The sequence below is a fragment of the Nycticebus coucang genome, chromosome 1 (genome assembly GCF_027406575.1).
Source record: "Nycticebus coucang isolate mNycCou1 chromosome 1, mNycCou1.pri, whole genome shotgun sequence".
NCBI lineage: Eukaryota > Metazoa > Chordata > Mammalia > Primates > Lorisidae > Nycticebus > Nycticebus coucang.
The window spans coordinates 113,145,888-113,169,060 of NC_069780.1; the positions used below are offsets into that span (position 1 = coordinate 113,145,888).

The 23,173-nt window shown below is 39.1% G+C and overlaps 1 protein-coding gene across 8 annotated transcripts in view; it reads left to right on the plus strand.

The window, feature by feature from the left end:
* Positions 1 to 23,173, plus strand: part of KIAA0825 (KIAA0825 ortholog) — a 498,502-nt gene that overhangs the window by 221,017 nt on the left and 254,312 nt on the right. For all 8 annotated transcript variants that reach the window (XM_053586527.1, XM_053586542.1, XM_053586532.1 and 5 more), the window contains 3 exons: positions 2,772 to 2,996; positions 9,171 to 9,579; positions 13,646 to 13,805. In XM_053586527.1, the coding sequence (XP_053442502.1) occupies positions 2,772 to 2,996; positions 9,171 to 9,579; positions 13,646 to 13,805 (794 nt within the window). The remainder of the gene's footprint in view (positions 1 to 2,771; positions 2,997 to 9,170; positions 9,580 to 13,645; positions 13,806 to 23,173) is intronic.

A 23,173-nucleotide genomic window follows, 5' to 3' on the forward strand; every position in this document is an offset into this window, starting at 1 on the left:
CTTTTAAAGGTAAAATCTCTTACTTAATTGTCTCTGTTCTGATTCTTCTAAATTATAAAAATTTAACAATAAAAGTAATGAATTTTTATTAAGTCCAACCACAACTGTTATTATCATACTTTAAAAGATATTTACTGGTAAAAAGGATAAAAGCAAATAGTATCTTAACGAAGAGGTGACCACCCATAAACTGGTTTATGTAATGTCATTCTTAGAATTGCTGCTGGAGGCCTAAAGCTCATTCTTGATGTAGGAGCATCATTCAGCCTCTTTCCTAGCGATCCTGACACAGAGCGTTACAGCTCTTATGGATTCTGTATAAACTTGGTTGTGAAATCTCTGTTATTTTCTTATTTTCTTCCTGGGAGTCTTAAATAGACTCATGGGAGGTGAAAAGTAACAGAAACTGGAGCATCCTTTCTCGTCCAGCTCTTCTTGTCCATACCCTCACCATTTTGTGAGTAAGAACACCAGGACAGCTCCTAGGATAAGGTGTCCCTATTTTTAATGTTGATTTGAAATGTAATATTAGAAAATTAATTTGATAATGATGCATGGATTATTTTTTAAATTATATAATGTGATTTGACATGAATTGTATGTTTCTTTTTTATTTTATTTAATATGAAAAACTGAAATATATTGTATATGACAGAAAAAGCAATGATAAAAATTACTGTCATTTTGGATAATGTTCCCTCTTGATTATCAGCACAAGGGAGAGAAGCAAGAAATAATATTTTTGGCTGATAGCAGCTACACTATCTGTCTTGGCTACTGAGGGACACTGTAACTTTTGGCTGATGAAAGAAACTCTTGTTGGGATTGTAACTCCGCATTGCTTGACCGTTTGTATGTTCACTTACTTTCTTTTCTCTGTTCCTCTTCCCCTTTCTCTTTTTCTTCCTTCTCTATCTGTATCTTATCCTTACAATTGGCTTGTGGGGATGTTAATCCTTCTCTAGTATCTAGTGCTCAAGATGTTTTGGGACTCTGAATCAAATGAATATTGGCCAGCCCTGTACTATTGCATTGTAATTTTTCTAAAAACTCTTATTGTAGGTTTGCCCATACCCACATAGTACTTACTATGTGCCAGTTACAAGTACTTTACATACATTAATTCATTTCATTTTTAAATAAGTGTTTGATATAGATCTATTATTTCGTCTGTCATTTCAATGTCTTGATTTTATTTTAAAAGGAATAAACATACCCTTTTAACAGAAGGAATTAAAAAAAATCTGGCTTCTTAAGAATATTCAGATAACTGAGATGTATTTTGTCCATAGCTCCAAAGAGTTCAACCAAAATGAATATTTATTATTCATACTAGAAAAACGCTTTTTAAGGCCCTTCAATAAATTCAAGTTTTGAAACATCATCAAAACAACAGACAACTATATCCTCTATCATCCCATAGAAAGGGAGCACTTGCCCAGCTGGTAGTGGTGCTGTGTTAGAAAATTAAGCTTTCAAAGGCTGGGCGGGCATGGTGGCTCATGCCTGTAATCCCAGCACTCTGGGAGGCCGAGGTGGGCAGATTGCTTGATCTCATTAGTTCCAGAGCAGCCTGAGCAAGAGCAAGACCCTGGCTCTACTAAAAATAGAAAAACTAGCCAGGTGTCATGGTGGATGCCTATAGTCCCAGCCACTCAGGAGACTGAGACAAGAGGATCATTTGAGCCTAAGATTTTGAGGTTGCTGTGAGCTGTGACACCATAGCACTCAGTCGAAGGGGAACTGAGTGAAACTCTGTGTCAAAAAAATAATAATAAAAATAAAAAGAAACAAGAAAAATATTAACCTTTCAGCATTTGATATCAACAAGGTCTTCTTTCCCTTGACCATTTTAACAATAGAGGAATGAGTCATTTTAGAAATATCACCTGGGAATTTGATAAGGAAAAAAAATACACAGGTGTTTTTCTGTGTTGATTCAAGTGATGGTTCCAAGACTTTCTTGTCATATTAAAAAACAGCCACAAAGCATTGTGTTTATCATATAAGCAATACATCTTCATTGTGTGTATTGTACATAGATTCATAAAAACAAGAGGAAGGCAGGACTGCAGAGGGAAGAAATGAAGTTAAGAGAAAAAAGAGGGAAAAAAGGAAAGAGGGAAGGAAGAAGAAAAAAGGAAAGAAAGAAAAAAATTACCTAAAGTCTCATCTGTCATTGATAATCACCATTAACAGTATAGAGTACATCATTTAATTATTTTATATGTGTATGGATATGCATTTTTATATAAAACTAATAAACTCTTTTCTATTTTTTAATGATATATGACTTAATTATATAGATAGATATACCATAGCTAATTAAATCAGCTATTATTGGACATTTAGATTGTTTCTAAGTCTTCTTTATATCTTTTGCATAGTCATAATTAATTTTTTAGAATTAAGTCCTACAGAAAGAAATGAGTCAACAGATAAGTAAAATTTTAAAGCTTTTGATATTATTGCTAAGTTGTTACCTAGGAAGTTCACACAATTCACATTCCCACCAGCAGGGGCCCAAATTACAGCAAATATTATTTACTGTTATTTTCATTCCCATTCCTATATTACCAAGAAGAAAAAGAAACCTTTTTTTTCCCCAAATATTTTGTGGGCTGATTATCCACTATATGATTTCTTCATTAATAACAGCTCTCCTTTCCTATAGCATTATGCTAGATTATTGTGAAACTCAATTCCCAGTTGAACAAGACACAACTACTTGCCAGATTCTGCTAACCATAATGTGCTATCTGCCTTTGAAGTCTCACCGTTTGTGGAGTCCCAGCCGGAGTTCCTGCACTGCTTGAGGTCGGCGCTGACCGAGGCTGTCAAGGACGTTGTACAGCAGATAGTGACTGTGGTGAGCTCTGGGAGACACCCTGAGACAGACAGAAACAAGCACAGCGTTCCTGACTATGTGCTGGAAAGCATTCCGAAAGAATGGAATTACATTCCGAAAGAAAGCAAAAGGCCAGAAGCAAGCAAAGGTGAGGACACTCGTTTTCCTTTAAGAAAACACCCCAGAAGGAGCAATTTTCTAGGCTACACAATCAAGTAAAATTGTAAAAATTATAAGATTGATTAACTATATTAATCTTCCTTCCACCAAGTATATTTAGGCCCCTTAATTATCTTTTTACTATGAGCCACATGATCAAGAAAACTAGAAATGAAAATTACTCAAATGGTCTTTATTTAACTACCAGCTCAGTGTTTTCTGTGATATTTTGTGTTCATCTTAGTATTCACAGACTAGTCACAGGATTTTGACTAATTTCCTTTAAACCTTTCAAGTTATCTAAAATTAATACTCTGGAGAAGATCGCTCTGATACTGAGTTTAATTATTCTTCAAGTTTTTCCCTGCCACCACCAATTATTACTTTCTTTTCTTACAACACCTACTTATGTAGCTTTTAGGTCAAAAACAGCACCCACTTTGGTAGCTACATGTGTTTTTTTGGCAGCATATTTGCCCCTGCATACCGGGGTTCTGAACTGAGTATGAAGTTTCTATTCAGGGCATTGCAATCATTTAGTGGGTTTAAGAGGCATCAGACACAGCCATCATCCTTATTAGCCAAGTCCTCTCTTCTTAAATGGTTTCTTCCTACCTAAATTTTTTTCTTGCTTCCTTTAAATGTATATTACATATCCGTATTCATAAACCTTCTCTTATTTCTTTTTAAATAAAACTTTCCCTTTCGTATCCATCCTTAAAGAAGAATTTTTTTTCGTCAACTCTGAGGAAACTTTGGACAATAAAATATTCCAGCTGGACTCACTAAAGTCAGTGGACAGACCAGCCTTTCTGCCGTTCTTCTCCCTGGAGATCCTAAATAATGTGGTTCTTACCCCGTGACCTTACATTACAGACTCAAATCAATTATCCATACGTGACCTTTCTGTCCAAGCCCTATTAAACTCCCTTTGAATCTAGTAAAGCCATTTAATTGAAATTGGAAAATGTCACCTTTTCATTGCTTAAGTTTTTCCTTGTCTAAGAGTTCTTGCCATCTCTCCTTTGTTTGAGCTTTTGGATATTTCAGACATTCTGAGAAATTCAGGGGGCACAGTTTGTGGTTAGCATATCACACCCCATAAATAACACTAGTTTGCTTGTGGCTTTCAAGTCATTCCATTCATTAATTATTTTGCTTTCTGCAAGCATTTTGGGATTCCTCCATACGGTTCCAAAGAGCCATAGATTCCAAAGAATGCTCCCTGTATAGACACCAGTGGTAAAGTTTTTCCCTGCTAAATAATATTTTCCACAGAATTCTTACTAAGAGAAGTACAACATGCAGCCAGCTGTGAAGGGGTGTCAGATGACAGGAATATGTTTTTGAAAAGTCCTTTAATGTATTCCTGCAAATCAACAAATCAGTTGCAGTTTAGAAGTGATGCTAGTAACCCTCGTATCCCTAGTATCACTTCTAAAGAGCAAACAAGGACAAGGTGAAAACCTCACACTTGCGCAATTTTTTTTCAGCCATTTCCTAAGTGAGTATTGTGCCTGGAGACATTAGCTAAAAATATAACAGTTTAAAGTCATCTTGATTAGCAAAAGACACCAAAATGAAATATCCAAAACACAAAGACGAGCCTTGTAATTTTTTTTACAATGTCTTAAGTCAAGTGATATATAATCATGTTCTTTTCAAAATTCTACTAAACAATGATAAATGTTTAAAGACCTATTTTAGAGACAATTCCAACTTAGGGATATTGGTCCTTCCTGACATAGTGAAGAAATACATAGAAAACTCTGAGGATTTAAAGAAATAAATATTACAATAAGTCATAGAGTACAGAAAATTTATCCTACTATTGTGTGAAAGTTCAGTTGGTTCTGACACAGCTCACTCAGCTTTTAGACATTTGGTCCCTTACATCTCAAAGAGGAAATAAAGAATTAGTTGTTTTATTTCTTTGACAATGATTAAAGATATACCTGAGAAGATGTTTTTTTCAACAGTAAATTACTTTTCTAATAAAAATGATGCTTTATGGGGAAACTGTTGGAGTGATCATTTTAATGGAAACAGTGGATTCTGTAAGGAAACTGCAGCAAGGCCATTGTTCACCTGCAGACTGCTGAGAAAGAAACTGATGTGCTTTCCAAAGTCATTAATATAGTTAACCTCATAAAAACCAAAGATAACTGATTTTTTAATAAAACAGTATCACCTATAAAAAAAAATGTTACGTCTGTATACTTAAGAACTTAGGAAAGAATTTTCTAACATGATTTTAAATGTTTCAAATGAAGAATTTCAGTTATTCTTATAAAATACTTTTGAATTTGTTTACCTGAACAACTAATTGACATCGTGGAAGATGGATATCTATAAGTCAAATTCCCACAATAGTTTTTGTCTGTTTGGCAGTTGAGACTGACAAATAAACGCTGTGATTTTGAAAGGCCAGTTAATGATGTTCTTGTCCCACATGGACCTGTGTGTGTTTGTACAGTGGCTCTTTCACCTGTGACAGCCATTAAAATCTGGAATTAAAACAAATTGAACTTAGAACCTGACTGTTGTACTGGGAAGTATTAAGCCCATATGATAGAAATAGTAAAGTGTATTAAATCACATTGTCCTCGCTCAACAATTTATTATTGATATGTTGTACTATTAACAACATTTAAAAGATTAACTTTAAGACATTATTTTTTTACCTCATTTGTTGTAAATTTCCTTTTTGTGTGTTTTATAAACCACAAATATTTTAGTGCAGTAGTATATGTGTGCAAAGGAAGAAATGATAAATATATTAATATACACATCATGTTGTATACTTTTTTTCACACTTGAGCTCTGAAATTGGAATGGCTCTTACAATATGTTACATAAATACAGTTTCGATAGAAGTCAACTTATTTAAACAAAGACAGAGAAACGAGTGTGTGGCAGCCTTGAGTGATTCCTCCTTGGTGTGGTGGTGATATCATTAGAGACTCAGCGCCATTGCGATTAGTAGAATAGATTGATTAATTTGTCGGCAGCCTAAAGGTTCTGATTGGAATTCACCTTAGGCTTTAATGAAGTAGTTAGGGATTTGAGTACCTGGGGTCCTCAGAGTTTATAAAATATCAATACAGTGCAGGTGTGGAGGAGAAAATTGGAAATCTTTACTATCTACCTAGTAGTCAACTATTTGCTCAGTATCTGTGGTTCAACCCTCTTTAGAAGAGAAGGGCCATAAGGTATAAATTTTTTTTTTTTTTTTTGTAGAGACAGTTTCACTTTATGACCCTTGGTAGAGTGCCATGGAATCATACAGCTCACAGCAACCTCCAACTCCTGGGTTTAAGCGATTCTCTTGCCTCAGCCTCCCGAGTAGCTGGGACTATAGGCGCCTGCCACAACGCCCGGCTATTTTTTGGTTGCAGTTCAGCCGGGGCCTGGTTTGAACCCGCCACCCTCGGTATATGGGGCCGGCGCCTTACGCACTGAGCCACAGGCGCCGCCCCATAAGGTATAAATTTTTAAATCAAATACTTGACAGAAGAGTAAATATGATTCACAAAATCATAAAGAACAACAAGACATTTAGAATACAAACAATAGAGGTCACAAGGAGTTTCTTCATTTGCTTTATCTATTTTTAAGCCTCAGATAAACATCTTAATTTGAATAAAAAGAAAACATTTAGCAGGGAACTATTTTCCACCGGGTACTGAAGTAGGTGTTTTCACATTGGTTGTCTTGTAGGACATTCCTAGGAGACTATCCAATTATGTTGGATTCGTTGTCATGAATTTCAGAAGAATCACTAGATAAGACACACATTTTTAACAGCTTTGCATTTTTGGTGGGAAGTGACTTCTTTAAATGTTACATATATCTTGAAAACATTTTCACATTGTTTTGTTATTGTTTTTGCTCAGTAAAAACAATAAAGAACATTCTACTGAAGAACTCAAAGCTATGCTCTTTTGGCTTTTCATTCAGTTGCAATGTTCAAATTTAATTATGTACATAATAGATTAAAATACTGTCTGGCTTTGTGGGATAGTAAAGGAACTAAGATTTTTCCCCCCATGCTCTTGAGCTTAGCTATGAAGACTGAGAAGATGTAATACAGATGGTGACAGGTGACACTGCAGCCCACGACACAACATTGCCCATCATGCACCTAACTACCCAAGGGCCATACAGATAATAAATTCAAATAAATTCACAAGAGGGGAGAGGACTTTGAGCTAAGAGTTGAAGAATATGAGTGAGCCATGACAAGAGAGGGCATTGCAGAGAGTGTAATGAGATATACAGATGGCTGAAAGCAGAGAGGATAAAGCAGATTGAAAGTCTGAAAGAAAACGTTCATAGAAACAGACTGATGCAGGACTGGGGAGTGTTTTGACAGCAGGGTCTGGAGACTGGTCCTATATCAGTGGAAAGTAAGTAAAACTATTGTAGCAGAGACATTGGGCAATTTGGTTTTACAGTCTAGGGCGGGGCTAGACACAGCTGGAGCAGGGAGGTAGGTTAGAGGAATATATGGACAGTCCAGGTACTGTGTGAGGAAGGGCTTGAACTAGAGCAGGGCTAGATTTATCAATGCTGATCACTGGGTGGGTATGAAGGATGAATAGGAACATTTAAAAGGAGGAAGGGAGGGACAAAGAAGGAAGGAGGACCAAACCACTATGAAAGACAGGGAACTTGATTTTAGTTACATGAATTTAATGGTGATTGGGCCAGAGAAGTGGGCTGCCAGACAGTGGGCTGGAGTCATGGGACTACAAGTGTGGGGAAAGGCCAGGGCCTGAGATTCCTGAACCACTTGAGTGGTTCTCAGGCACAGGTGGCCTGGCTCCCAGGATACTGGCAATGCCTGAAGACATTTCTGGTTGTCACGACCAAGGGGGATGCTGTTGGCGTCAAGCTGGTAGAGGCCAGACGCACTGCCGACATCCTGACTGTGCGCGGGACAGCTTCTCACCACAAAGGCTTCCTAATGCTGCCGCCCTTTAATACAGTTCCTGTGAGTTGAGAACTGCTGGTTTAGAGAAAAAGAATCATTTTTTCAGAGAAATATCACCAAGGGAGAGCACGTGGTATCAGCCAAAAGGCCAAGGACTTCTTAGAAAATCCCCACATTTTAGAGATGTTAGAAAGTGGAACCAGCATGTGACACAGAGCAACAAAGAGTATTAATGGGGGCAGACTTGGACCCATCTGCTCACTCCCTCACCCCGGAAGTGCTGAACTGCTGTATTTGGGTTGCTAAGTGCAGAGCACACAGACCTGCTGCACGGAGCTCATGTTCTAGTGGAGGGTGGCAGGTAACCCACAGATAAAGGAGATAGTGATTAGGTGATGGGGAGCCCCTGATAGAGACAGACCTGGGGCTGGCATAGGAAGGGCGTGAGGGATAGCCGGAGATGGGAGCACGAAAAGGTGACAGGCTGAGCACTATAAGAAAGGAGTGCTTAGGACTGTCCTAGGAAGAGCAGCAATGATTCTGTCCTGGATTGCAAGGAAGGAGGAGAAAAGCTTAAGGGAGAATCAGAATGATCAGAGGCCCTGCAGGGTGCCTGTGCACTTGCTAGTTAGGAAGGCATCTGGATCCTCAAAAGCCCCATGCTGCTTAAAAACATAAGCCAGGCACAGTGGCTCAGCCTGTAAATCTTAACACTCTGGGAGGCCAAGGTGGGAGGATCCCTTGAGCTCACAAGTTTGAAACCAGCTGGAGCAAGAATGAGACCTCATCTCCAGTAAAAATAGAAAAACTAACTGGGCCTTGTGGCAGGCACCTGTAGTCCCAGCTACTTGAGAGGCTGAGGCAAGAGGATTGATTGAGTCCAAGGGTTTGAGGTTGCTGTGAGCTGTGACGCCATGGCACTCTACCCAGGGTGACCAAGTGAGACTCTATTTTTTTTTAAAAAGGAGAACATAAATTATAATTCTGAATTTTCTAATCTTCATTTATAGAAGGAGAAAAAAAAAAAAAAAAACAGCCAGCTTTGTGACTTGGGGGATTTGGGAGCAGTGCCAGGGAGCCCCTGCAGAGTCCTGTTGGAGTATGTTGAGTGCTTGCTCTTCACAAGTTTTCTCCACACAAATTAGACATCCCCACACAACACAAAACCACGCAGTGACGGGTGCAAGCACAAGGGTTAATCATCCCTTTTCTCCTTTTCTTCCCCAGGCTGCCCGAGGTTCGCCGCTCAGGCAGTATCTATCGTCATCAGCACGTTACCTACAGTGATTGCATGTTTGCCTCCCCCAATTAAATACTTCTTTTTTCTGTCTGAGAGAAAAATGTCAAAAAACTTAGTTGAATTGAAGAAAGGTGGCCTGCTTGTCTGGAACCTGATTGTAATTATACGTCAGATATTTGAGGACGGAAACACCGTGGAACTTCTAACAGGTGCCTCCCTTGACAGACGGAGTGAAGAAAAACTCAGTTTAATTTGTGTGTGTTTGGAAAGCATCCTGGGAGATTGGGCGGGCAGCCCTAGTCAGGTGACCCAGGAGGTCATACAGAGCATGGAGCAGCAGAAGCCCAACTGGATGGAAGACCAGCTGCTGAAAGCCAGGAAACTGAGCTCAGAATGGTAAAGAGATATTTTACTTTCTCTGCGTTCCATCAAATTCTTTCACAATAACAAGATCACCAATAAACAGCAACAACTAAAGATTGTCAGATGGGCCTCAGTAGTACTTTGCTAAAATCACGGGAACTTGGATGAATATAGGAAAAAAGATAAGTATCCCATTAAGAATTGGATTGTCAGGCATTCCTTGTCTTAAAATTTGAGCCCCATTGAGACACTGGAACATTTTACTGTGCTTGCTTACTCACCGTCTTAAGGTTTCTGATTAAAAGGGTGGTAGTTAAATCCAGGAGAATTGAGTTTCACTCCCTTTCAGTGCGCAAACAGGTATCTACTGGATAGCCTGGAGCGCTTTGTAAATTGATTGGGCATGGAGATTAAATTAAGAAGGAATTAATGGATATAAAGACTTTTTATTGCCTTCTGTGTACCTGATTGTCAAAAAGGTACACATTTTTCATCTGGTAATGTAAGACTCCCAGAGGGCGACAGGGGCATATTACACTCCAGCTATAAACACACCCAGCTGCTTCTGTGTGAAAATGCCAGCCTTCTCATAAGTTTGTCACCAAGAGCTCAGTGATTTGTAGTATTGCAAAGATTTTTTAAGGGTCCCTGATGAATTTTAATATGTACATTGAGTCCTCCTGTTTTAAAATTGGTCTTTGGGTATAGAACTGCATGATATGGATAAAGGAATTCTGGCTCAGATGGTCTATAGATCACCACCTCAGCCTTTTTTAATAAAAACACCCACACACCCTGTCCCCCACACTTTAACCTATGTTCACACTGCTCACAGATACTGGCATAACTTCCTGCCTGAAATGACCAAAAGTCAATTGACACATGGTGACTTTTACTACTACACGGTCGCAATGAGCGGCTCGGGCTTTGGAATCAGGTAGACAAGTGCCAATCCCTTGTAACTGGGTCTTCTTGGGAAAATTATTGCATCTTTCAATGCTTCAGTTTCAGTGATGATTTCAAGCTGATGCAATTGTTTTGAAAAATTAAATAACATTTACAAAGTTCTTGGCATTAAGCTGGGAACTCGTAAGCATTTGTTGTTTATAAACTCTATTGAAATAGGTTGCTTTCACTGGTCAGTATTATGGTAACTAATAGGCCTTACTCGTCTACATTGATCTATAAGATTTTATATTAATCCAAATGCGGAAAAGTAAATAATCATAATTTTCCCCATCTTGTCATTTTGACTTCTAGAAATTTACTTCTGGGGTATCCCATGGGTAGGAATAACAATTCAGCAAGTCGGGCAATTGGCAGTGATCTTCTTAATCTTTATATTTACATTCAATACCATTTTATAGGCTTTAATACAATGGCTAAAAGGATTAAGGCCAGATGTTGTTATCTATGGCAGTGATTTTAAAGGGAGGAGGAAAAGAATAGAGTAAAAATAATAGACCTGATTATAGTAACCAAGCTAACTTTACAGTACTCCTGATTTAGGAGTTCCTCTATCAAGTAAGATCTATTAAAAACCATGGGTAAGTAACATACCTAGGGCTATATACAGGAATCCATAAGGGCAGTTATTTATTTCCTTCAAAGCTGATTGTAATTTAGGTTTTATAAACATCACTAATACATTTGGTATCCCCTAGAGTGAGAGTTGTCTAACTGATCAGCAATGAGCCAAAAGATTACTTAGCCATCTCTTACAAGATCCATCAAAAATGAAGGATTGCTGATATTTAAAAGGCATTATGGCCTTCAAAGATTCCGAATAGTTAGTAATTAGCACAATGCTGTGCCTTTCTCAATTTTTCAAATGATAACAACATATAGAAACACAAATTGATATATTGCATTTGTTTGAAAAAGAGTTAAATTCGGCATCAACTCACTTAAGGTAACAATCTCTTACAGAGTTTGGGCACCAGAGGAATGTTTCTTCTAGACTTTGATTTCAAATGGATTATCTGATATAGAAGTGAACTTTCACCTCTAAGTACTTCTCACAGATCAATTATCACTTAGCTCATAGATCTACACTATGAGGAAAAATGTATTTCAAACCATTATTTCTGTATTATATTAGGTAGAGGGTTACTTTGATTCTACCGTATTTAAAAAATATACATACATATTTAGGCTTATTTAAGCATTTAAACTAAAATAGTTCTTCTGTTAGGATAAATTAAACCTTAATTCCTCATGAAGAGTATCTGAGAACTATATGATGTCATTTAGCTAGATTTCTTCTCTTGGACCCATATTTTAACTTTGTATGGAAAAGGTGAAAATAACTCCAGCGGAAAGGTGGCAGCTCTAAGTGTTGCCTGTCTTCCGTTCCACCCCAAAGCATTACTATTCATTAAAATAACCTTCACTTTGTAGTAACACTCAAGCTGTAAACAGTCAGCTTAGATTCCAGAGAACACACAGCTCAAAAAGTAAAGAAATGCCTGTCTTTGCAAAGTAATTTGTTGAGTTGAAGATTATTGTTTTCATCATGGTGACCCTGACTTGGCCGGCTGGGTGCATACACAGATTAAGATTAATGCAGTTATTCCTGGGCTGAGCTCTGCCTCTTTCAGGGCATACTCTCCCTAATGACATGATTGATAGGCAGTCCCAAATCCAGAGAGGAACTCATTAATCATGGCATTGACTGAATCCAATCATTTGCTTCACCTGCACAGTGATGGGCAGGAAAGGATACCGTTCGGGGGCTGACACTGCAATACTCCTTTGTCAGAGGGCCTCAACTTTTTCAATGTCAACCTCTACAAAAGCTGACAAGAAATTTTGCTTGCAACCTGTATGCAGCTTCAAAAGATATTGGCAAACTTCTTTTATTATAACCAGGTCTTTAAATTTTCTTTTTACTCTAGCTAATAAATATCTCTAAGTCAGAGTAGGATTTCCTCATTTTTTTAGCAAGGCTTATATGATCTTAAAGTTCCTTTTTTTTTTTTCTTTTTTGAGATGTATGTTTTGAAGCTACATGTGGAAGCAATAGCAAAGTTAATGTCCAGCAGCTGGGCATCATTTGGTTCCGTCTTCAGGTCAGTGACACTGACTCTTAGCAGAACTAATTTTATAATCATGGAAAAATCTCAGTAATGAACTGTAGAGTACAGCTGATTACACCACAGTAAATTTCATTTAGTCTGGGAAACGGTGGGAAACCATGAGTTTTCTTAAGAATGCTTTCACGGCAAAACCTAACATGATCCTAACAGCAATTGGAACAAGAAAATTAAAGTGGAATACACATGATGTAAGTTGAACGTCGTAATTATGTTTTGCATTGGTACAGTTTGAGATGTTTAAAATGTTTTTTATGTCAGCAATTCTCACCATGGGATTCAAAAATCAACAATATGTGGATTTTTCTAAAAGTGTTTCCCAAATGCCCATTGCACATCACCTGTGTGGCACTAGGGGCCCTTTTTTCTTGAGGAATAATGAGAGTAGTGACTTTTACTAAGTATGTGTTACAGAAAGAAACAGGAGGGGGGTGGGGTATATATTTTTAAAAGATGAGTGTCAAAGGCCAATTTAAACTACCCAGTGGTAAGTGCACCTGCCACAAAGCACTGCTCACCCTGCGTTTAGCAGAACAGGCTCCCCCTTCTAACACTTCAATTAGTCTTTAGTGTGTCCTGTGACAGGTGTGAAGAGGAAGCAGAAGACAAAATACCAATGCTATTTCTGGCTTTAAAGGTGCTTTTTTATCCTCAAAGAGAAAATACAAATTATTTCTTACATGTTCTTAAAAAGAAATGTTTTGTTTCCATCCCAAGATTATAGCAATTTCAACGATTACAGTAATGGGAAAATGTTTTATAGATAGAAGTATAAATGTAATAAAGTAATGTTTTAAAAGAAGTGATTCAATTTTTAAAAATGCTTTCAGGTGCTTCCTTCTCAGGTCCTGTCTGTGTGATCAGCAGCAGTCTGGGAAGGCTCACCCATCTGAGCGGAGTCTTCCTGAGTGCTGGGAATGTGAGATCTACATTGACTCTCCACACTCAGTCTCCCTGATTATTTCCCTTTGCCGCTGATATGTATATGCTTTCTTTGTGTTTAGTGCATTTATGGCAATTGAGAAAAGCACAGCCTTAGAAGAAGGAGATAATGCTCTTGAACTGACTGAGCAGAAAATAAACAGGATGGTCCTGGATCTGTGCCACAAACCAGGTGGCAGCGAGTACCTGAGGCAAATTTATCACATCATGCGGCTCAATGAGGTAGGGAAACAGCCTTGTTACCGAGCAATTAGGTGTGTACTGGCCTGAGGCAGCATCTGCTGGCAGCTAAGGGTTAGTCAAGGAGGTGATAATACTTCTTAAAGTCAATACCCAACTCAATATCGCATTATTAAACAGAATCTATTCAGCTCTGGCTGTTTCACATTTGTACAGAAAAAGCTTCCTTGAAACAATGTAGATTTTATTTATACAGTTTAAACAATAACACGGCTCATAAACTCAGTTCATTTCTGAATTGTAGTTGTAGAGACTAGAGGTATAGTTTGGGAATTGTGTGTTGGTGCCTGTTAATCTGGTATTTGTACAATGAAGAATTTTCTGAAGAAAGACATAGCACTTTTTTCTAAAAGACATCACAAGTGTTGGTGAAGTTGGATATTTCTTACATGATGAAAAAACTTCATTTTTTTTCCCCAATACAGTTCAACATATATTGAATATATATGTTGAACTGTATTGGGGAACAACCAGATTAACGCAAGAAAATTCATTAATGCGTGGGCACTGTGTCCTCAAACTTTTTAAACAGGGGGCCAATTCACTGTCCCTCAGACTGTTGGAGGGCCGGACTGTAGTTTAAAAAAAAAAAAACTATGAACAAATTCCAATGCGAACCGCACATATCTTATTTTGAAGTAAAAAACAAAACAGGAACAAATACAATTCACACTGCTTCATGTGGCCCACGGGCCGCAGTTTGAGGATGCAGGGTTTAGAGCCAATGTTACGCCCATCCATCTCTTTGCTTAATTAGGCCTCCCACCTGCATGTTTTTTGGCTGTTTTAGCGAAAATGTAAATAGGTAGTTATCTCGGCTATTTACTTGAAACAATACAAATTTTCTAATGTAATCAGGCTTTAAATTTGATTGCATGTATCTGAATTAGGATGTGGCATCTATAATTATGTTTATATTTGCAAACATATGATTATTCTTTAGAATAGTAAAAATTGTATAATTTGAATGATGTGAAAATATGGTGTTTTATGTCAATAATAGATTTCTTAAAAGCCGTATATATCCAAGAAGTGAATTAGATTCTGCCACAATGTTTTACATCTCACTTGTATACCTGTTCTGCCCACCGTTGTCTATCTAAAAGTTATTTCAAGTAGATTTTATTTCCTGGGTTCCATAGAGCTAAAGCAGTCAGTCATTAAACAGGTGGCATAACAGTGTATCCCACCGGAACCTGAGAGGGATGCAAGAGATTTTAGTTGTGAGAAATGACCTCATCCTAAAGGCATCAGAGCTCCATGCGTGATTGTTACAGAGTGACACATCACTCTGGGGAATGATTCCTCATAGCTGGCTTAGGGCGTGTCTGGTATTTGGGAGCTCTGGAACCCCTTGCCATGGCTAACTGAAAGGCCTGTATTGGGAAGTCACATTCCTCATCGCTGTGCCCACCTGGCCACCCAGATGTGCGGGAGGGACCGTCCTGACCCCTGAGGAACAGATGTTGTGGCATACTAACCCCACGTCCTGTGCTGTCAGAACAGCTCTGAGGATGGTGGCGATCGGTATGGATGGCCACACTGATGGAATAGTGCTAGTTTTAAAAGGCCCACGATACGAAAAAAGTCAATTAATTACCAATAAGCAAAATCATCAAAAATTAAGTGGGATAACTATTGGTTATCAGTCATCTGGTGTGTTCTGGAAATCCAAACAAAGGCTGTTCTTCCCTCATAGAACTCATGTAGCTGTGAGGCCCTAGTTCTAAGCAGGTATGTTGTAAGAGCTACATTGGGACATCACTGCATTTTGATCACTTAAGCTCGAAGTTCTGATTTTTCTTTTGTTATAACCGAATCTATTTACTCTTATGGCGACAGGCACCAGATGATCTGCAGAGCTAAGTAGTTGGAGGTTTGCTGGGCTGAGGCGGCAAAGCAAGGGGCATAATGTTAGGTGAGAGCAGGGACAAAGAAATAAAGAGACCTTTGCCTTGTGACTGATGTATTTAAAAGACAGGCAATAACCTCAGACAACACGAGGGAGACTCAGTGACTGATGTGGTCTTTATGCCTGCTTTCATTGTGAGGTCCTGCTGTGCTCTGGGTATAATTGCATTGTGACATTTGTTCATTTGAAGAGTCTTGCCATGAGTCTTCAGCACCTTTGGATGTGCTGCTCAATATGACTTGAAAATGAAGTATAGGTTCGGCGCCTGTGGCTCAAGTGGCTAAGGCGCCAGCCACATACACCTGAGCTGGTGGGTTCGAATCCAGCCTGGCCGGCCAAACAATGACAGCTGCAACCAAAAAATAGCTGGGCACTGTGGCGGGCGCCTGTAGTCCCAGCTACTTGGGAGGCGGAGGCAGGAGAATCACTTGAGCCCAGGAGTTGGAGGTTGCTGTGATGCCACGGCACTCTCCCCAGGGCAACAGCTTGAGGCTCTGTCTCAAAAAAAAAAAAAAGAAAAGAAAAAAGAAAGAAAGAAAACGTAGAAAAACCCGAGACAAGATGGCGGACTGAAGCCAGCTTTCAACAAAGGCTCCCGTCCAGAAGGAGAGTTAAGGGACAGGAATTTAGTAAGTATCCTGGTGGACTTGAGCCTCACCAAGAGAGAAGGTTGAAGAACGCACATCAACACCGCTGAGGCAAGTTGTGATCACAAGGACGCAAACAAAAGCAGAACGCTCACTTCTGGATATTCTGAGGCCACACCCCCTGTCTCCCTGGGCAACCAGAAGAGGCCACCGGTGACACGGCTCACAAACCCGGAAGCCTCCAGGGCGGGGCCGACCCAGAGAGGTGTTCAGACGCAATTCTCCAGCAGCAAAGACGTTTGAACTCAAAACAGCCCGTCTCCTGTAGGCGACGACAGGAACAGAGACAGAACCTCACAAAGTTGTCTGTTCTGTTCTGTTCTGTTAGCAGCATGCATCAGGGACGGGGCTAAGCCTGAGTGAACACCTCCTTCCCATCACCTGCATCAAACACTCAAAGAGGTCAGGCCCCATCTCCTCCTGCTAGATAGCGGCAGTCTGCGGGGGCCTGGCAGACTTCCTCGCGATTCAGGCAGGTGCAAACCCCTGGAGTGTCTGTTCACTGCAGGCAACTGGGTTAGCCATCTGCAGAGATACCAGTACTGGGTCCGACGGAGGGGCAAAGTGGGGAAGGAGACGTCAACCTTCCCAGACTGCTCTGTTTGCAGGGTGGCTCCTCCTGACTCCACGCTGCACTGGGGTGAGCTGTCTCAGAGGAGTCACCAGGCCCCTGTGATCCAGTTCCCAGAGACCTCTTGAACCCTTCCACCCGAGACAAGTGCCGATTGAGACAGTTGATTCGGACCTTTTGAACTGGGCTAATAGACTGAGGACTTTTCAGGTGGTGCCCTGGGTGTGCGATTGTAGGAAGGTTTGATTCTCCTTTTCCAACTGGGGCCAGAGGTGGGCAGGCGGGGTGACTTAATTGCTGATTTTTCCACACAGCTGAGACTTCAAGCCAGAGTAGAAGTTGCAATAGGATCGAACAGAAACCAGCTGAAAACAAGACAGAACCACTTTGCTCCACCACACCACACAGGGCCCCAGTTTCTCAGGCCACAACACTGTACGGGCCCTCGATAAAACCCCAGGGGAAAAACCAAAGGGAGTAAACCATGGGGCGGAATCAGCGGAAAAACTCTGGTAACATGAATAACCAGAATAGATCAACCCCCCCAAGAAAAGATACGGCAGATGTGATTGAAGATCCCATTCATAAACAACTGGCTGAGATGTCAGAAGTCGAATTCAGAATTTGGTTTGCAGACAAGATTAATAAAATGGAATTAGGAATTCGAGGAGAAATTCAAAAACTGTCTCAAGAATTTAACGAATTTAAAGACAAAACCACCAAAGACTTAGACACACTGAAACAAGAACTTACAGCCCTCAAAGATATGAAAAATACAGTAGAATCCCTCAGTAACAGAATGGAGCAAGCAGAAGAAAGGATTTCTGACATTGAAGATAAAGTCTTCGAACGCTCCCAATCTCTCAAAGAGGAAGAGAAATGGAGAGCAAAAACGGATCACTCACTCAGAGAGCTCTCAGATAATTCGAAAAAAAATAACATAAGAGTTATAGGAATTTCGGAGACTGATGAAGTGGTAGCCAAGGGCACAGAGGCCCTTCTACATGAAATTATGAAAGAAAATTTTCCAGACATGCCTAGAGAATCTGAAATTCAGATAGCAGACAGCTTCAGAACCCCAGCACGATTCAACCCCAATAAGCCATCTCCCAGACATATCATAATTAGCTTCACTAAAGTTAACATGAAAGAGAAGATTCTCAAAGCAGCCCGGCGAAAGAAAACTATAACGTACAAAGGTAAGAATATTAGAATAACTGCAGATCTCTCTGCTGAAACTTTTCAAGCAAGAAGAGGCTGGTCATCAACTTTTAATCTCCTAAAGCAAAAAAACTTTCAACCCAGGATCTTGTATCCAGCTAAACTGAGTTTCATCTATGATGGAGAAATTAAATACTTCAATGACATTCATATGTTGAAAAAATTTGCCATAAGTAAACCAGCTCTTCAGGATGTTCTCAGACCTATCCTCCACAATGACCAACCCAATCCTATACCACAAAAGTAAACTCAATCAGAAACTTCGGATCAAACTCCAACTTCCACACTGGTGAAAGGATTAAAAATGTCCACTGGACCTTTGAAAAACTCGATACCCAAAATTCCACCAGACTTATCCTTACTCTCCATCAATGTGAATGGCTTAAACTGTCCTCTAAAGAGGCATAGGTTAGCTGACTGGATACAAAAACTCAAGCCAGATATTTGTTGCATACAAGAGTCACATCTCAACTTAAAAGACAAATACAGACTCAGGGTGAAAGGATGGTCATCCATATTTCAGGCAAATGGTAATCAGAAAAAAGCAGGTGTTGCAATTTTATTTGCAGATACAGTAGGCTTTAAACCATCAAAAGTAAGGAAGGACAAGAATGGTCACTTCATATTTGTTAAGGGTAATACTCAATATGACGAGATCTCAATTATTAATATCTATGCACCCAACCAGAATGCACCTCAATTTATAAGAGAAACTCTAACAGACATGAGTAACTTGATTTCCTCCAGCTCCATAATCGTTGGAGATTTCAACACTCCCTTGGCAGTGTTGGATCGATCCTCCAGAAAGAAGCTGAGCAAAGAAATCTTAGATTTAAACCTAACCATCCAATATTTAGATTTAGCAGACATCTACAGAACATTTCATCCCAACAAAACTGAATACACATACTTCTCATCAGCCCACGGAACTTACTCCAAAATTGATCACATTTTAGGTCACAAGTCTAACCTCAGTAAATTTAAAGGAATAGAAATTATTCCATGCATCTTCTCGGACCATCATGGAATAAAACTTGAATTGAGTAACAACAGGAATCTGCATACCCATACAAAAACATGGAAGTTAAATAACCTTATGCTGAATGATAGCTGGGTCAGAGATGAGATTAAGAAAGAAATCACCAATTTTTTGGAACAAAATGACAATGAAGACACAAGCTATCAGAACCTCTGGGACACTGCAAAGGCAGTTCTAAGAGGGAAATTTATAGCACTGCAAGCCTTCCTCAAGAGAACGGAAAGAGAGGAAGTTAACAACTTAATGGGACATCTCACGCAATTGGAAAAGGAAGAACATTCCAACCCCAAACCCAGTAGAAGAAAAGAAATAACCAAAATTAGAGCAGAATTAAATGAAATTGAAAACAAAAGAATAATACAACAGATCAATAAATCAAAAAGCTGGTTTTTTGAAAAGGTCAATAAAATAGATAAACCTCTGGCCAACCTAATCAGGAAAAAAAGAGTAAAATCTCTAATATCATCAATCAGAAACAACAAAGACAAAATAACCACAGACTCATCAGAAATCCAAAAAATCCTTAATGAATATTACAAGAAACTTTATTCTCAGAAATATGAAAATCTGAAGGAAATAGACCGATACTTGGAAGCACGCCACCTTCCAAGACTTAACCAGAATCAAGTGGAAATGTTGAACAGACCCATATCAAGTTCAGAAATAGCATCAACTATACAAAACCTCCCTAAAAAGAAAAGCCCGGGACCAGATGGTTTCACGTCAGAATTCTACCAAACCTTTAAAGAGGAATTAGTACCTATATTACTCAACCTGTTCCAAAATGTAGAAAAAGAAGGAAGACTACCCAACACGTTCTATGAAGCAAATATCACCCTGATCCCCAAACCAGGAAAAGACCCAACAAGAAAAGAAAATTATAGACCAATATCACTAATGAATATAGACGCAAAAATATTCAACAAGATCCTAACAAACAGAATCCAGCAACACATCAAACAAATTATACATCATGACCAAGTTGGTTTTATCCCAGGGTCTCAAGGCTGGTTCAATATACGTAAATCTATAAATGTAATTCAGCACATAAACAAATTAAAAAACAAAGACCATATGATTCTCTCAATTGATGCAGAAAAAGCTTTTGATAATATCCAGCATCCCTTCATGATCAGAACACTCAAGAAAATTGGTCTAGAAGGGACTTTTCTTAAACTGATAGAGGCTATCTACAGTAGATAGCCTCTACTGTAGATAGCCTACAGTAGCTATCTACTGTAGCCTCTACTGTAGATAGCCTACAGTAGCTATCTACAGCAAACCCACAGCCAATATCATATTGAATGGAGTTAAATTGGAATCATTTCCACTCAGATCAGGAACCAGACAAGGCTGCCCATTGTCTCCATTGCTTTTCAACATTGTAATGGAAGTTTTAGCCACCGCAATTAGGGAAGAAAAGGCGATCAAGGGTATCCATATAGGGTCAGAAGAGATCAAACTCTCGCTCTTCGCAGATGATATGATTGTGTATCTGGAAAACACTAGGGACTCTACTACAAAACTCCTAGAAGTGATCAAGGAATACAGCAGCGTCTCAGGTTACAAAATCAACATTCATAAATCAGTAGCCTTTATATACACCAACAATAGTCAAATTGAAAAAGCAGTTAAGGACTCTATCCCATTCACAGTAGTGCCAAAGAAGATGAAATATTTGGGAATTTACCTAACAAAAGACGTGAAAGATCTCTATAAAGAGAACTATGAAACTCTAAGAAAAGAAATAGCTGAAAATGTTAACAAATGGAAAAACATACCATGCTCATGGCTAGGAAGAATCAACATTATCAAAATGTCCATACTACCCAAAGCAATATATAATTTCAACGCACTCCCTATTAAAGCTCCACTGTCATATTTTAAAGATCTTGAAAAAACATTACTTCGTTTTATATGGAATCAGAAAAAACCTCGAATAGCCAAGACATTACTCAGAAATAAAAACAAAACAGGAGGAATCACACTACCAGACCTCAGACTTTACTACAAATCGATAGTGATCAAAACAGCATGGTATTGGCACAAAAACAGAGAAGTAGATATCTGGAATAGAATAGAGAACCAAGAGATGAATCCAGCTACTTACCGCTATTTGATTTTTGACAAGCCAATTAAAAACATTCAGTGGGGAAAAGATTCCCTATTTAACAAATGGTGCTGGGTGAACTGGCTGGCAACCCGCAGAAGACTGAAATTGGACCCACACCTTTCACCATTAACTAAGATAGACTCTCATTGGATTAAAGATTTAAACTTAAGACATGAAACTATAAAAATACTAGAGGAGAATGCAGGGAAAACCCTTGAAGAAATTGGTCTGGGTGAGTATTTCATGAGGAGAACCCCCCGGCAATTGAAGCAGCTTCAAAAATACACTACTGGGACTTGATCAAACTAAAAAGCTTCTGCACAGCTAAGAACACAGTAAGCAGAGCAAGCAGACAGCCCTCAGAATGGGAGAAGATATTTGCAGGGTATAACTCTGACAAAGGTTTAATAACCAGAATCCACAGAGAACTCAAACGCATCAGCAAGAAAAAAACAAGGGATCCCATCGCAGGCTGGGCAAGGGATTTGAAGAGAAACTTCTCTGAAGAAGACAGGCGCACGGCCTTCAGACATATGAAAAAATGCTCATCATCTTTAATCATCAGAGAAATGCAAATCAAAACTACTTTGAGATATCATCTAACTCCAATGAGACTAGCCTATATCACAAAATCTCAAGACCAGAGATGTTGGCGTGGATGCGGAGAAAAGGGAACACTTCTGCACTGCTGGTGGGAATGCAAATTAATACATTCCTTTTGGAAAGATATATGGAGAACACTCAGAGATCTAAAAATAGATCTGCCATTCAATCCTGTAATTCCTCTGCTGGGCATATACCCAGAAGACCAAAAATCACAACATAACAAAGATATTTGTACCAGAATGTTTATTGCAGCCCAATTCATAATTGCTAAGTCATGGAAAAAGCCGAAGTGCCCATCGATCCACGAATGGATTAATAAATTGTGGTATATGTATACCATGGAATACTATGCAGCCTTAAAGAAAGATGGAGACTTTACCTCTTTCATGTTTACATGGATGGAGCTGGAACATATTCTTCTTAGTAAAGTATCCCAAGAATGGAAGAAAAAATACCCAATGTACACAGCCCTACTATGAAACTAATTTGGGACTCTCACATGAAAGCTATAACCCAGCTACAACTTAACAACAGGGGGAAGTGGGAAAGGGGGGGGTGGGTAGAGGGAGGGGAATCGGTGGGATCACACCTGTGGTGCATATTACAGGGGTATTTGCGAAACTTGGTAAATGTAGAATATAAATGTTTTGGCACAGTAACTGAGATAACGCCGGAAAGGCTATGTTAACCACTGTGATAAAAATGTGTCAAATGGTTTATGAAGTGAGTGTATGATGCCCCATAATCATATCATTGTATACAGTTATGATTTAATAAAAAAAAAAAAAAAAAAAAGAAAGAAAACGTAGTATAAATACTGATGCATTTATGGGAGCAGACCTAGGGGAGGGGAAGAACAGGTGTGGCATTGATAAAAACAGAGAAGTTATGAGGGAAAAATGGGTTTAAAGATGCTTTGTCTTTGAGATAGAAATAAGACGTTCAAGCAAAAAAGCCATTGTTGTTAAGGTCCTGACCAGGAACACATGGGCGAGGCCGTACCTGTGGGCATGGTGGTCTGCACTGGTAAGGGACTCGAGGTCACCAGACCAGCGGGGCTGTTCAGTGAAGAGAGGAAGAGAAATGATGGATGGAGAAGTGAGCTTTGATGTAACTGCACAGGGAAGGTGTTCAGGAAACAATGGGAATCTTCTAAAGAAATATCCTGAGGAGTGGTAAACCTAATTAAAGCCATGACACAGGAAAAGAATCTAAGGTTTTTACGGGGTAATGACAAATGT